We start from the raw sequence: 17,295 nt of genomic DNA, 5'->3' as shown, positions 1-17,295 counted from the left end.
ACTGTGTCCTCCTGTGTAAATATTTGACTTTCTCCTTCACTTATCGATGATCGAGGATCATTCAGGTGGAAAGAAACTTTCAGTCATGTTGAATTTACTGAATATTCCACAAACTGAAGCTTCCTGTCAGATTCAGTCAGTGTGTGTCAGTGGATGTCAACCGTCGTCCAGGCATCAAGTGTGTGTTCACTTCACTGCAGCTTCATGGCGGCATCTAGTGGACTGATAGAAGTACAGCAGCTCGGCCTCACACTGCTGTCTGACTGCATTCAGCTGACACTGATATGAAAGATGAGATAACAGCCAATCAGAGGAGGAGCAGCTGATATTTGGACAGGAGAAACCATGAGCTGATCTGCACATGAATGATTTGTGTTTCCTCTCCAGATCAAAGTGTGTGTGAGCTGACGTGAGTTCAGCAGCATGAATCGGTGTGAGGACAGAGTGGAGGGAGTCCGTCCCTCTAAAACCAGTCTGTGTGGGGACGATGATGGCCAGACCGAAGCTCAGAGGTGAGACCAGGATCTCTGACTGTCCAGGACTCGTCTCCATGTCAGAGCACTCGAATCTCTCCACCATCATTATTCACACTCAAAGCTGTGTGTGTGTTGTGTTGAAGGCCAGAGCAGCAGGACCCACCAGCCTCACATCGACCTGGACCCGGACCTGGACCTGGACCTGGACCTGGACCTGGACCTGGACCCAGCTGTGTGTCCTTCAGGAGCGACAAGTCAATGGATTTCCCCATTTCTTTTAAACAGCAACATGTCTCTGACGGACAGTAAGTTGTTCTCAGTATTAAACTCATGTTGGACAATTTGACCTGAAATGTCCATATGTCCTCCTCATGTTGTCCACTGCTGATGTTTGTCCTCATTAAATCCAGTCTGACCAGTTGTCCTTCTAATGTTCATGTTGTCCTAGAATGATGATGAAGGTTAGAGCTAGATTAGTGTTAAAGGACATTTGTCCAGTCTGTCCCGAAACAGCACTGACATGTCCACATGTGGACACTGAAAGCTGAGGATAATATGAGGCTTCAGCACAAATCCAGTGGGGACCTTCCAAAGTCTCTTTACCATCAAACTTCCTCTTTGAATGTTGGACTAAAATGCTTCAGTGACCATCGTCTCTAAATAACAGTCAGGATATTTGTGCTGAGTCTCGTGATGCAAACGTTAGAAAACAGACCAACAGAGTCGGGGCTGATGGACTCCACAGTTTAGTTTGTTGTCTGTCAATCACAGTAAAATCTGCTCAGAAATCACTCCGTTGTGTCCTGCTTTGGTCCAAGATTTGATGGACAAATGAAGCGATGATCCACAGACTGAAATCATTCAGCTTCATGTTTGATTGAACTTTGGTGTGTTGATCCATTTCTTGTTGATAGCTGCTAGTTTCTCCAGCAGCTTCTGAGTCTGAAGAAGAAAAAGTCCATTTCCATCCCTGGTGGTCTTCCTCTGTGTCTGACAGGATCTATGGGAGACCAGCATGTGATGGACCTGGACCTGGACCTGGACCTGGACCTGGACCTGGACCTAGACCTGGACGTGAATCTGACTCTGGACCTGGACCCAGCTGTGTGTCCTTGAAGAGTGACTGGTCAATTGATCGCCTCATTGAGTTTAAAGTAGATCGACCGTCTGCTGCAAAGAGGTAAACTGTTAATAACATTAAAATTTTACAGATTCTTGTTTGAACTGTTATTTATCCAGAGAAGTTTTTTAAACCTGTTTGTTTATTTTCCTCATCGTTCTTCTCATTCGTTTATATCCTCACATGTGGAAGCTGCCCAGTATAACCAGTCTTCAACTCTTGACTCCAGTTGAACATTTCTCCAACACACATTCTGACTGATGACTGCATGAGTATAAAACAGTGACTTGATAGAGGCTAACAGATGCTAATGAAGGCTAACCCTGATTCCACTGAGTTCCTCCATCAAATCAACATGTTGTGGTTTTCAGTCATGTGACAACACAAACACAAACATGTCAGTGATAACAGCTGGACTGAGATCAGCTGCTGTGAAACACAGAATGAAGCAACACAGAGAGTCTGAGGAAACACACAGTCTGTTTGTGATTGATGCTGCTGATGGATTCACAAAGTCAAGAACGACTCTGACGGCGGCATCATGGCGCCTCACATCAGGCTGGAGTTGTGCTTCTGTGAAGACGTCTGATGCAGAGAAGGGTGTTATGGGTAACTAAAGGCTGCAGGAGCTCAGAAAGGACACAAAGCTCAAATTTGTGTTGTGTGTCCAACAAGTGGACAAGCACAAATACATGTTGTCCAAGAATAAAAGAAAGAGCCAGAACAACTTCTATGAGCAACAGCTGCACCTGTTTCCTTCATGTAGTCCAGAGAAGAACCTTCCAGCTTTCATTTGAAACACAGCTGGATGTGAAATCGCCCTCAGCTTTGCTTTGATCCAGTATTCTCTGCTTCTCTCTTTGCTTTTCTCATGTTTCACTCACTTTATTGTGACTCACTGCCAATTTGTGCTGGACAGGTAGCATCCAGTTAGCTTGTGTGAGCTGTGTGATGCTGTCCACAGTATTATAGGGGTCAATGAGAACTGGAGGGACTCAACCAGACAAGCTGGTGAACCAACACAGTAAAGTGAAAGCTGCACAGAAATGCAGACTGGACTGTTGATTCACGGTGGGATCAGCAGTACGAGCAACACTTTAATGTCAGTGGAAACCATCTGATTCAATGTTGGAATCAACACTTCAGCTCAAAGGACCATCAGCTGGTGTTTGTCTCTGTGTGGACGGACGTGATGTGAGCTAATTCTTCATGATTTCTCCACAGAGTCCACCAGGAGAGCTCAGAGGTTCCCAGTGGTCAGTCTGCCCAGCAGCATCAACCTCACCTGGACTCCATATTTATGGTCTGTACATGTACAACAGCTGTTTTCACATCTATTCTGTTCACAATAATCTCCACGCTGCACTTTTTAGACCAGTGGACCGTCAGGCTGTCCAACATGGATCAGAGACTCAACTGATCCGTATGCTGCCGTCAGACAGTTCACTGGTTTTAAAAACTGTTCTGGTCCTTTACTCGAGCCTGTCGACCCTGCAGGTGTTGTTCTGGAGGATGCCTCAGAAAAGTCACTATACAAACTGATGGTAAAGACCGTGGACCAGAGCAAACTGAACAGGCACAGTGACACCATGGAGGACATACTGGGGTTTAAATCCTGACTTTAAACCTGCATTTAAGTCTTTATACAAACCTCCTTTAACAAGGAAACAGGCAGACTTGCAGTGGAGGATCCTCCATGGCATCATGGCAGTGAACTCCTTCATCTCTGTGTTTAATGCTGCAGTAGAGGACAAATGTCCCTTTTGCAACCACAGAGAGACAGTGTTTCACTGCTTCTCAGAGTGCACTCATCTTCGGGCTCTTTTTGTGCTGCTGGAGGCCTTTTTTAGTAGATGTGAAGAAGTTTTTACACGGCAGGTTTTTATCTTTAGTTTTAAGTACACTCGCCAAAGAAAGAACAAATGTCAGTTACTGAACTTTGTCTGAGGACAGGCTAAGATGGCGGTGTGTGTGAGCCGGAGGAGTACGGTGGAGGAAGCCTTGAATGTTGATGTGGTTCCTGTTTGTGAGAATGGTGAAGTCCAGACTGCTGAGTTCAGATATTACAGAGCTGCTCAGGACCTGGACAGTTTCCAGGTGGTGTGGGGTTATGGGGGGGACAGACGGACAAATCATTTTTGATCATGTGACTGTAACACCTCTTTGAAGAAGCATATTGGTGTGAATGTCACAAATAAAGACTCACTCACTTTTTAGACCAGTGGACCATCAGTCTGTCCAAGATGGATCTGATGTTTGCTTCCATGATTTCACTTTGTGTCATTCATATCATCTTCTGTTCCAGCTGCTGGAGGAGAACATTGTCTCTTTTGTGAGGAACGAGCTGAAGAAGATCAAGACGGTTCTGAATTCACATGACCCAGAATGCTTAGAGAGTCAGGGGGAGGATGAGGATGATGATGCAGAGCAGAGGAGGCACAACAGAGAGGCATTTCTGAAGATCACACAGCACTTCCTGAGGAGAATGAAGGAGGAGGAGCTGGCTGAGCGTCTGCAGAGCAGTAAGAGGATTTCTCTAAAGGTTTAACTGCTGGATCAGTGGAACATTCACTGATGTCTCAACAGATGGACCAAAATATGTTCAGACAAGGACATTAAAATCTCATCTGAACTTTGTCAATCACTTATTGATTTATTTGTTGTGTCTTCATTCAGAACTTTTTGCTCCAGTTTGTCGGCGTCAACTTAAATCTAACCTGAAGGAGAAGTTCCAGTGTGTGTTTGAGGGGATCGCTAAAGCAGGACAGCGGACCCTCCTGAATCAGATCTACACAGAGGTCTTCATCACAGAGGGAGGGACTGGACAGGTCAATGATCAACATGAGGTCAGACAAATTGAAACAGCATCCAGGAAACCACACGGACCAGAAACCACAATCAGACAAGAAAACATCTTTAAACCACCTGGACGAGATGAACCAATCAGAACAGTGATGACAAAGGGAGTGGCTGGCATTGGGAAAACAGTCTTAACACAGAAGTTCACTCTGGACTGGGCTGAAGACAAAGCCCACCAGGACATACAGTTCATGTTTCCATTCACTTTCAGAGAGCTGAATGTGCTGAGAGAGAAAAAGTTCAGCTTGGTGGAACTTGTTCATCACTTCTTTCCTGAAACCAAAGAAGCAGGAATCTGCAGGTTTGAAGAGTTCAGGGTTTTGTTCATCTTTGACGGTCTGGATGAGTGTCGACTTCCTCTGGACTTCCACAACAATGAGATCCTGACTGATTTTACAAAGTCCACCTCAGTGGATGTGCTGCTGACAAACCTCATCAGGAGGAACCTGCTTCCCTCTGCTCACCTCTGGATAACCACACGACCTGCAGCAGCCAATCAGATCCCTCCTGAGTGTGTTGACATGGTGACAGAGGTCAGAGGGTTCACTGATGAACAGAAGGAGGAGTACTTCAGGAAGAGGTTCAGAGACACGAAGCAGGCCAACAGAATCTTCTCCCACATCAAGACATCACGAAGCCTCCACATCATGTGCCACATCCCGGTCTTCTGCTGGATCACTGCTACAGTTCTGGAGGATGTGATGAAGACCAGAGAGGAAGGACAGTTGCCGAAGACCCTGACGCAGATGTACATCCACTTCCTGGTGGTTCAGTCCAAAGTGAAGAACATCAAGTATGATGGAGGAGCTGAGTCAGATCCACAGTGTACTCCAGAGAGCAGGAAGATGATTGAGTCTCTGGGTAAACTGGCTTTTGAGCAGCTGCAGAAAGGAAACCTGATCTTCTACGAATCAGACCTGACAGAGTGTGGCATCGATATCAGAGCAGCCTCAGTGTACTCAGGAGTGTTCACACAGATCTTCAAAGAGGAGAGAGTACTGTACCAGGACAAGGTGTTCTGCTTCATCCATCTGAGTGTTCAAGAGTTTCTGGCTGCTCTTCACGTCCATCTGACTTTCATCAAATCTCGAGTCAATCTGCTCTCAGAAGAACAAGCAACCTCCTGGTGGTCTAAAGTCTTTAGAGACAGAGAACATGAACTAACACAGCTACACCAGAGTGCAGTGGACAAGGCCTTACAGAGTCCAAATGGACACCTGGACTTGTTCCTCCAATTCCTCCTGGGTCTGTCACTGCAGAACAATCAGACTCTCCTACGAGGCCTGCTGACACAGACAGGAAGTGGCTCAGAAACCAATCAGGTAACAGTCAAGTACATCAAGAAGAAGATTGAAGAGACTCCCTCTACAGAGAAAAGCATCAATCTGTTCCACTGTCTGAAAGAACTGAATGATCGTTCTCTGGTGGATCAGATCCAACAGTCCTTGAGTTCAGGAAGTCTCTCCACAGATGAACTGTCTCCTGCTCAGTGGTCAGCTCTGGTCTTCATCTTACTGTCATCAGAAAAAGATCTGGACGTGTTTGACCTGAAGAAATTCTCTGCTTCAGAGGAGGCTCTTCTGAGGCTGCTGCCAGTAGTCAAAGCCTCCAACAAAGCTCTGTAAGTACTGAGATAGGGAAGTTTATTCATCAATAAATACTCTAATATCTAACTTACTGTTTGCATCCTTCCTGTGTCTCTTCAGACTGAGTGGCTGTAACCTCTCAGAGAGAAGCTGTGAAGTTCTGTCTTCAGTCCTCAGATCCCAGTCCTCCAGTCTGAGAGAGCTGGACCTCAGTAACAACAACCTGAAAGATTCAGGAGTGAAGCTGCTGTCTGCTGGACTGGAGAGTCCACACTGTGCACTGGAAACTCTCAGGTCAGATCAAATTACTGTTTGTGTTGAGAGATTTAAGTTAGTTCTGTACATTTAGAGATTCATTTAATTTAAAGTCTCTCTCATGTTTGGATTTGAATCTTTTAGTCTACTTTGTTTATTTTCAGATCTGTGACAGATTGATGATTTTGAGTTCGTCAAATGATGATCAGAAATAATTTCCCAGTCTGCAGTTGTAGATCATCTTTTCTGTGCATGTCAGAAAAATATGTGTACGTGTCTGAATGTGTGAATTAAAAAAAAAATTCTCTCAAATTCAAGTTTGCGGATGTGTCTTCAAGTTTCGTAGCTGTAGACATATTTTGTGTATCTGTAATTAAAATGTGCGCAGGAATATTTTCCACAGTGAGGTTTCACAAAGTGCAGCATGGGTCATTAAACCTGATGAATTTACTCTTGATCAGAGTGCTGAGTCATGGGAAACATGAATTCTGAAAGACTATGAGTCAGCAGTTTGAGTCCAGCACAGAGGCTGTCTCATGTGAAGCTCAGTGGGATGAAGGACAAAACAAATTGGACCAAGCCAGGCTTCCTCTGTGTGAGCTGCCTCAACTAAACATGAACTCCAGGCAGAGATAACGGCATCACGACGGTGGTTATCAGCTTCCTTTGTTAACTCAGGTTTCCTTCATCAGGCTCTGTGCACGTTCCCATAAAAAGAGACGTTTGCGCCATCATTTGACTCTTTGTCACCACAAAAAGGACCAATCATGTCCCCCCTCCTTCAGTCCAGAGGAACAGGTTGTTATAATGGAGAGCTTTGGAGAATGTAAAAAATAAAAGAGGAACATCAAGACTGTTGCTGCACATAAGACGAGAGAGGAATGCTGGCAGAAAACTGCTGATCCTTTAAATCGTTCACTTCATATATTTGTTTCAGCACTCAGTCACTCTCAGCGCCTCCTGTTTATTTCTAACTGCACATTCGAGAGTCTGAAACTTTAAACTTCATCCAGCAGGTTTAAACATGACACTCAGGAACTGGATTCAGGTCTGACACTGTCCCCTCATGAAGGACACATACATGACTTACAGACATGAAGACAATGAATCAAGTCTAATCTGTGCAGCGTGTTACAGCAGCTCTCTAGTTTTTCTTCTCTTTTATTTTTTTCTTGTGCGTTTTTTTTTGTTCCATTCAGTTTTGCGTGTTTGTAAATCTCTGGTGCATCAGAGACATCAAGCACGGTAACTCTGGTGCTACTTTTTCATCACTTTTTACAACTCGTGTAACTTTCTGCGCGTCTCTGGGTCCGTGAGACAATGGCCCCCATTGTTTACAGTAGGGATCAGTTGCTGGCCCTGCGTAACACAGCTGTGTGGCCGGAGGAGCGACCTGATGTCCGCCGTGAGTTAAGGAGGAGGATACGGGGGTGCTGCGCTGGGATCAAACGCCGCGACAGGAGGAGAGCTTATAGACCGACTCTCCCATCCGTCATCATGGGGAATGTAAGATCTCTCTCCAACAAGATGGACGAGCTAGCGGCGTTGACCCAGCATTATCAGGAATTCCGGCAGTGCAGTATACTATTGTTTACTGAGACATGGCTGGGAACGCAGCACACAGACGCGACTGTAGCGCTGGAGGGATTCGCACTCATACGGGCAGACCGGACAGAGAAGAGCGGTAAGAGGAAAGGAGGAGGGCTGGCAGTGTTTGTGAATGATAGATGGTGTAACTCCAGACACATCACTATTAAAGAGCAGCACTGCTGCCCGGACATTGAACTGTTGGCTGTTAGTTTGAGGCCATACTATTTGCCGCGGGAGTTCTCGCATGTCAGAGTGGTGGCTGTGTATATCCCTCCCTCTGCCAACTGCCAATGCCTCTCTGTCCTCCACTCTGCCCAAATTCATCCAGTATGTCACATGTACCACCAGAGACAATAAAACACTGGACTTATTCTATGCCAACACCAAGGAGGCATACGAATCATCACCACTCCCCCCTCTGGGAAGAGCTGATCACAACCTGGTTCATCTCCTGCCTGTATACAAGTCCCTTGTTAACAGGCAACCATCTGTGTCCCGCACAGTGAAGAGGTGGTCTGATGAGGCAGAAGAGGCACTGAAAGACTGCTTCGATACAACAGTGTGGGATATATTCAGTGACTCTCATGAGGAGGACATTGACAGTCTGACAGACAGCATCACGGACTACATAAACTTCTGCGTGGAGAACACTGTACCCACCAGGACTGTACGGTGTCACTCCAACAACAAACCCTGGATCAATCCTGCCATTAAGGCTCTCTTAAAGAGGAAGAAGAGGGCCTTCAAGTCAGGGAACAAAGAGGAGCTGAAAACTGTTCAGAGGAAGCTAAGAAGGAGTATCAGGGAGGGGAAGGACAGATACAGAAAGAGAATGGAGGAAAAGCTGCAGGAGAACAACACCAGGGGAGCCTGGAGAGGCCTGAAAACCATCTCAGGTCACCAGAAGCCAAACTCCCAGGCAGCTGGGGACCCAAAGGGGGCAGATGAGCTAAACACCTACTTCTGTAGGTTTGAAGAAACATCTGCCCCTCCCCCAGCTGCACCAGCACTGCAGCAGCCCTCTTTTGATCTGCCAGCACCCTGCCCGAGTACCCCGCTGACCTCCCCCCCACAGTATTCAGCTCACCACAATCAACGCCACCCCCCACTGCTCCTCCCAGCCCCCCATCCACTTCACAAGACACTCAGCCCCCCTGCTCCAACTTGTCCCTCACACCTCTCCAGGTGAGGAATCAACTCAGAAGACCAGGAAGGCCGCAGGACTGGATGGCCTCAGTCCCAGGCTCCTCAGATCCTGCTCTGATCAGCTGAGCGGGATCATTGGACATCTGTTTAACCTGAGCCTGAGACTGGGAAGGGTGCCACGCCTCTGGAAGATGTCCTGCGTGGTACCTGTGCCAAAGACCCCAGAAGAAGAAGAAGAATCAAGGGGAGGCATTCCCCTTTATTTGTCACACACATGCGAGCACAGCACACGAGGTGAAATTTGACTTCCGCCTTTAACCCATCCTGGTCGTCCCTCCTCCGCGGCAGACCAGGAGCGGTGGGCAGCCAGACCGGCGCCCGGGGACCCATCTTCGGCGTCACCATTGGTCAGGTGGTGAACTTCTTGCATGTTTTTAGTGGGGGTATATTTTTACGGAGGATACCCCAGGTGAACACGGGGAGAACATGCAAACTCCACACAGAAAGGCCCTTCTCGAGCAGCAGGCACCGAAGGCATGGTGGAGGACACACCCGGTGCCCGCAGCGAGATTCGAACCCGGGACCTTCTTGCTGTGAGGCGACAGTGTTGCCACCGTGCCACCGTACCACCTAACCACATCCCAAGGACCCTAGCTGCTACAGGCCGGTGGCCTTATCGAGCTCTATCTCACCTGGAATTGCCTGGGAGCTCTGTTCGGGTCCTTTTCCTGGACCTTAGCAGTGCTTTTAACACCATCAGGCCAGCCATCCTGAGACACAAGCTGGAGCTTTCAGGGGTGGACCAACACCTCACATGCTGGATAGTGGACTACCTTTCTAACCGCCCACAGTATGTGAGGACACAGGACTGTGTGTCAGGGACTGTCCTCTGCAGTGTGGGGGCCCCCCAGGGAACAGTGCTGGCACCGTTCCTCTTCACCCTCTACACAGCTGACTTTTCACACCTGTCACCCACTTGCCACCTGCAGAAGTTCTCTGATGACTCTGCCATTGTCGGCCTCATCACAGATGGGGACGACAGGTCATACAGAGGACTCATCCAGGATTTTGTGGACTGGGTTTTGGGGTGCGGGGGCACTCCTAAAGACCTTCTATGACTCTGTTGTGGCCTCTGCCATTTTCTATGGTGTAGTCTGCTGGGGAAACAGCATCACTACAGCTGACAGGAAGAGGCTGGACAAACTTATCAAGAAGGCCAGCTCTGTCCTGGGATGCCCTGTGGAACTGGTGGAGGAGGTGGGGGGAGGAGGATGACCGCCAAGCTGTCCTCCATGACAGACAATGACTCCCACCCCCTCCAACACACACTCACTGCACTGAGGAGCTCCATCAGTGGCAGGATGCTACATCCAAAGTGTGTGAAAGAGCGGTATCGCAGGTCATTCCTCCCTGCAGCTGTCAGACTGTACAATTAAAACTGCTCCAAGTAATCAGTGCAATAGTCTGGGCAATAAGCTGTGCAATAAAAACATGTATATAACAATCTGTAATCTATCTACAATTTCTGACAATTTGTTGCAATTTCTTTCTTTTTATTTTTATTTAAAATCCTCACTCTTTTGTATATACTGTTTTTGTTTCTAATTTGCATGCACTTCTTATATTAATCTTTACCGATGCTGCTGTATTATGGAATTTCCCCTCGCGGGACAAATAAAGGAATATTGAATTGAATTGAATTGAATTGAACTGAATTGAATTGAATCAACATCTACAACATTTTTATGATGGAACAGCAAAGATTTGAACACACACTGAAAAGAGACTCAACATTTTAAAATAAATGTTCTTTTTCTTCTTCTTCTTTAGACTGAGTGTCTGTAACCTCTCAGAGAGAAGCTGTGAAGTTCTGTCCTCAGTCCTCAGATCCCAGTCCTCCAGTCTCAGAGAGCTGGACCTGAGTGACAACAACCTGCAGGATTCAGGAGTGAAGCTGCTGTCTGCTGGACTGGAGAGTCCAAACTGTGCACTGGAAACTCTCAGGTCAGATCAAATTACTGCTTGTTGTGAAAGCGTTGACGTCTTTCTTTAACCTCAGAAGTCCACACATTTGACACACACATATATTGATTTGCAGATTTTTTCTCTCAATGTTCTTTTTATTAATGAAGTCTGGCTGAGATGGAAATCCTCATTTCTGTGTTGTTGTCATATGATTTTGATTAGTGGACGTCACTTTATTCCTGATTCAGTCATGATTAATTACCACAAAGGTGTCGCTGAGGACCTTCAGGAAGTAAAGTGTCGAGTGTGAAGTCGTTGACCTCAAACACAGAAACTGTTGAGAATTGTTATGTGATGTAAATCCTCCCAAGTGATGCTGCTCAGCCTATCAGATCTCTGCGTTTTGAGAGCAATGATTTGACGGACACAGCAGGACCCTCAGATGATCTTCCATGTGTGTTGTTCTGTGTGTTTGCAGGCTGTCAGGCTGTCTGATCACAGAGGAAGGCTGTGCTTCTCTGGCCTCAGCTCTGAGATCCAACCCCTCCCATCTGAGAGAGCTGGACCTGAGCTACAATCATCCAGGAGACTCAGGAGTGAAGCTGCTGTCTGCTGGACTGGAGGATCCTCACTGCAGACTGGACACTCTCAGGTATGAAGAGGCTGCTGCAGCCACAGTCAGTCAGTGTGAAAGAGGAGGAAGAGCTGGAAACATGTTGTCTGTCTTTTTGGTTGATGGTGGATGTGAGTGAGACATGAACAATCACACATGTAGGAAACCTTTGTCCTTTGATCACAACATGAACACTGGTTGAACATGAAAAGGACATATTTGTGTTGGAGGTCTCAAGGAAAACATCTCCAGGAACAAATGTCCTTTTTGTCCCCAAAAGACATAAAAACAAGCTTCCAATAAGTCCAAAGCAGTTCTATTTAGTTCAAACTGCTGGAACCTGACAACCACAGGACAGAGCAGGACTTTTGAGATGCTTCATTCAAGTGTTTTTCTCAAAATGTTGGACTGTTCCTTCATGAGTGGAGAACAAGTGGACTGAACATCGTCTTCACAGCAAACATGGCTTGTAAATATTTCCATGTGCAGACATCAAGTGGCTCTTCTTGTTCTGGTGAACTTCAGGAAGTTTGACATGAAAAGATTTCCACACAACAGAGTCATGATGACTTGTCTCAGATATTGAATTTATTGACAGTATTCACACTTCTAATGAACACATGAAGCATGGTCACATATGGGACATGATGAGGAGAACCGTGTCCAATAATCAATGATTAAAGCTCTGTTGGTTTGATCAGTGAAGACAAAGTCAGACTGATTATTAATCATCACAGGTGGGAGAGCGAGAGAGCGATCAATGAGTGAAGCAGCTTATAATAGAAGTCAGCAATAGATTGAAATGAGGAAATGAGCTGATGAAGGCAGATTTAATGATGAGAGAGAATCAGTGTCGCTGTCAGTGTCTGAGCAGAGCTGAAGAGGTTTAGGGGCAGCAAGGAGAAGCAGGCCGGGTCAACATGTTGTGTTTGTGTGTATGAGAGTGATGTAACGTCCATGTTTGCATGCTGAAAGAGGACGTGCTGCTCTGACCCCCCTCCTCCTTTCAGGGTGGAGCCTGCTGGAGTCCGATGGTTGAGACCAGGTCTGAGGAAGTGTAAGTGTGTCTTTAATTTGACTGATGAAAACAAAGCAGAGCACATTCAGCCATCTTCAAACTGTGACATCACTCATTCACATCTCTGATGTCATCATCAAACTGTCCATCAATCAACAGATGATGGATCAATAACTGCAGCTGTTTTCTTCTTCTTCTCTCCATCAGATTCCTGTGAACTCAAACTGGACACAAACACAGTGAACAGAAACATCAAACTGTCTGACAACAACAGGACGATGACGTATGTGAAGGAGGATCAGTCATATCCTGATCATCCAGACAGGTTTGACCAGTGGCCTCAGCTGCTGTGTGAAACTGGTCTGACTGGTCGCTGTTACTGGGAGGTCGAGTGGAGAGGAGAGGTTGATGTATCAGTGAGTTACAGAAGAATCAGAAGGAAAGGAGACAGTGATGAGTGTGAGTTTGGAGAGAATGATCAGTCCCGGAGTCTGTGCTGCTCTGATGGTCGTTACTCTGTCTGTCACAATAACAGAATAACATCCATCTCCTCCTCCTCCTCCTCCTCCTCCTCCTCCTCCTCTGTCTCTCACAGAGTAGGAGTGTATGTGGACTGTCCTGCTGGCACTCTGTCCTTCTACTTCTTCTTCTTCTTCAGTCTTTCAGGTAATTGGAATAAATTGATCAATGAACTTTGTTGAAAATGATTGAAAAGATTCCTCATTTACTTTGTGAACTTCTTCCACTTCCAGTCCTTTAAAGATGGAAGCTGTGATCATTAAACTGTGGAAACACTGTTGACTTGAACCTTCAGCTGTGTGCTGATTTCAGTTCTGGATCTTGTTCCAATCAAAGCTGAATGTTGCTGTGAGTGTTTGTTGTCTCTCAGATCAGGACTAGAGGTCCACCGATACGTTTTTTTCAGGGTAATCAAGGAGACCGATAACTGTTAAAATATCAGATATTATCTTGATTGTTTCACTTCATGTTGTGTTTTCATGGTTCATTTTACTCAACAACATCGAGCTGAACCAAGAATCAAGTGAGCACAAACTAATTCCTGATGGCTGATAACACTTGAACTGTTTGTTGACGTATTAAGACATGAGGAAGGAGACAGCAACCTTCAAAATCCAAGACAAGTGACCACAGCGAGAGCAGCACAGGTTTCCCTCAACACCAGAGACAACCTGAGGGACGTGGACCTCGTTAGCAGACGTCCACTTCATTCAAACAACTTTATTACCACCAACAAGTCTTCAGTTTGGACCAGCAGAGGTTTTGGTGTCTGGTAACATGTCGTGATACTGTTTGTGACTCAAACTTTGATTTGGAGTCAAGTTTCATCTTCAAAAACAGAAAAAACAAGTTTGGAAATCGTTGTTAAACAAATCTGTCAAAGACTTAAAATTTAAAGATTTAAAATGCATATACACAAATACCCAAAAAGTAAGCAAAATAAATAAATAAATAAATAAAAAATAACATTACCCAGCAAAAAATACGCACGCAATTACAACAAATACAACAGTAATATAAATGTGCACATAAATGGTAAGTACTTTTTTCCTTTTTTTTTTTTTTTTTTTTTTTAGGCTTCATCTCTACTGTATACAGAGGATATATCTAGTTACTTTAAATCGAGCCCGTCTTTTTTCCAACAACTTTTCTTTCTTATTAATTCTATAAGTTACCCTCTCCATCCTATAAATATTCTCTTCAGTCTCTAGCCATTTATTTACTTTGGGGGCTTCCAACTTTTTACAGATTCTTGTTATTTGTTTGAGTGCTGTAATTCTCAGAATCCAAAATAAATATTCTGCATCCTTTCGAAGGCCATTCAAACCTATTCCCAACCATAAAGTGTGTTTATTAAATTGGCCTAATTTCCCAAACATCTGTTCTATTATGTGTATGACTTCTGACCAATAAATTTCTATTTTTTTACATGTAAAGAATATGTGAGTGTGGTCCGCTTTGTCTTCCCCGCATTCCCTCCAGCAGCTAGAATTATTCTGTGTATATTTGCTTAACATCACTGGTGTTCTAAAATACCGTATATTTATCTTCCAAGCATATTCTTGGCAGAAGAGCCATTTTATGTTTGAGAAATGATCTTTAAGACACTGATTCCACTCGTCATCTGATATAGATGTTTTCAGTTCTATCTGCCATTTATCCTTAATGTTATTTATGTCTTCGGTTCTGTAATCCTGAAATATTTGATACATTTGTCCAGTTATATTTTTCAAATTATGCTTTTGATTGGCCTTTATCATATGTCTCAGAATGGGATGGAGATCTCCAAGAGATGTAATTTGGACTTTTTCCTACAAATAGTTTCTCACTTGCAAATATCTGTAAAAGTGATTCTTGTTTAAACCATATCTATTTACTGTATTTTCAAAAGAATCCATTGCTTCTTCCTTGTACATTTGATAGAATCTTGTGAGGCCCTTACTCTCCCATTTTTTAAAAACATCATCAATACTATTTGGAATAAAATCTGGATCCCAGGCTATCTCTCTTAAAAAAGTGATTTCCTGTTCCTTAACTTTGGTTATTTTACATATTCTTCTCCAGATTTTAAATGTGTTATGTACAGAATAACTTTGTGTTTCAATCTGTGCTTTTTTCGAAACTGAGAAAATCAAAGTACTGAGTGATTCAGCCAAATTAAACTCAGTGAGTTTCCATTTGGGTCTCATCTCATTATTCTGTAGCAGAACTGGTCTGTAGCTGACCCTCTTCTAACCTCTTTGCATTGCTCAGGAGAAATGTAGTGATAAAACAATCAGACTTTTAAGAGTTATTGACCATCTGGAAGGTTCACAGAAAGGTGTGAACCCAGGCAGAGACAGGATGTCTGGTTCAGAGACATCTTCTCACACTCTTTCAGGGCAACAAGAGTCACTGACAACACTTTTACTTCTAATTTACATCTGGTCAAGACGTTCCCATGGAGGTGCTAACTCTTTCTTGATAGCCCATGGGAGTTGAGGACAATAAAACTGCCTGGATGGACGAATGCCATGTCTCAAAGGAATCTCCAAACCAGATAATGCTGATGGGTTGTAAATTGAACATTCCTGAAGCAAACTGTTCTGTATGTCTGTGTGTCTTTTGCTTAACCTACCAAATTAACCAAATCTCAATGTTTGATTTAACTGTAGATGTAATTACATTGCTAAGCTCGTGATCAGTACAATAACAATGCTTTCCTGGTTTTTCTAACTTACAGAATGACGAAACTGTGAATTAAACTATTTCAAAGGTTTTCTCTGAGTTTCTACCATGTAACCATACCGCCATCTAGAGGTTTATAGCAATTAGGTTGAATGCGCTTAGCGGATACATTTATTAATAAGTAACCGTAATAGCGATAATCATTTCGGCAAATATAGTCTGCCCTTCTTTATTCCTTCATCATGTTAAAGTAGTTATACCCTTAATAATCATGTTTGTTAGGATTAGTATTAGGAAATGTTACCATGTTCATTGTTTAATGTTGTCGTTATTCATAAGAATTGTCTAACGCGTGTAGCGAACGCGCATGTTGTTGTTGAAGTACCATTGAAAATTGATCATTTAAAATATATTCGATTGACCATAGTGAGAAGCAGATGAGTCCCTCGTATGAATCATTAATTAATTCTCGCTCTGTAGGATGAAATCACGTTGCGCGTCTGCGAACCATCCTACATGCGTGACGCCCTATTGATTAGACACGCCCTGGAGTGATGAAAAGGTTAGTCGCGCATCGCGGAGTTCAGTTCTAGTTTAGTTTTCTTTTCGTTCAGTTGTGTTTTCTTTTCGTCTTGTTCAGTTTCCTTTTCTTTCTTTCAGTTAATCTAATTTTTGTGTTAAGTTCTTTGTCTTTAGTTTTCAAGTGATTTTTCCACTCCGTCGTTTTCTCAGTCTTTTTGTTGCTGCTCACAACTACACAGAGTGGCCTGATTTAATTCTGCAGAAAACGCACTTTTCTAATCTTCGTGAAACTTTCATTTTTGCTCGCCACGCCAAGCCGCATAATTTCTATTTTTGTTGTTAAAGTCTAGTCACGTAATAATAACTTTGAAGACATTTTCGACCGGCCATCGAAGAGTTTCTCAATCTTATTATTAGTAATCAAAAGCCTTGCCAAACGGCCAACAACTAACTGACTGCACCGAAGACCTGTAGCCTGCTGCTGACCCGCTGGTCCGGGTTAAAGAACCATCAGAAGCCGTTCCTCGTCTGTAACCGACACCGAAGACCCTCAGCTCCCGAGACATCCCTGTCCAACACCAGCTCTCATCAGCGGTTCGCTTGATTCGTCCTGCAGACCGCTGTACGGGCCAGAGTGACAGACAACGGCGCGGAGCCTCTTCGTGTTAGTTCGGAGCAGACCTCTACAGGAACGTCGCTGACAAAGTAGGCATATTTAAGCGGTTTTGAATAAGAGTTGGTCCGTGAGGTTGAGATATCGTTAATTTGTCTAAATTCCCTAGATGGTTCATTCAACAAATTAACTTCATATTCGCGTCCCCATTTCCCTTTAAAACCTACTTCTCACTATCGCCAAACTCATTTTACCATTCTCTTGCCATAAGTTCCTCTGTGCAGTGTTTGTGTTAATCTACCTCATCCATATAATCTATCGTATTATTCATGATTCATATTCATTT

General features: G+C 44.3%; 1 protein-coding gene across 1 annotated transcript in view; it reads left to right on the top strand.

Moving 5' to 3' along the window:
* Nucleotides 1-423: 423 nt before the first annotated feature.
* LOC143315970 (uncharacterized) overlaps nt 424-17,295 on the top strand; it is a 169,499-nt gene continuing 152,627 nt past the window's right edge. The window contains exons 1-3 of the mRNA XM_076723600.1: nt 424-512; nt 620-781; nt 1,474-1,493. Of these exons, the coding sequence (XP_076579715.1) occupies nt 424-512; nt 620-781; nt 1,474-1,493 (271 nt within the window). The remainder of the gene's footprint in view (nt 513-619; nt 782-1,473; nt 1,494-17,295) is intronic.

The sequence above is a fragment of the Chaetodon auriga genome, chromosome 23, assembly GCF_051107435.1.
Source record: "Chaetodon auriga isolate fChaAug3 chromosome 23, fChaAug3.hap1, whole genome shotgun sequence".
NCBI classification, from domain to species: Eukaryota; Metazoa; Chordata; class Actinopteri; order Chaetodontiformes; family Chaetodontidae; genus Chaetodon; species Chaetodon auriga.
Note: the sequence above shows the minus strand (reverse complement) of the source record. Positions and strands in the feature narration are given on the sequence as shown.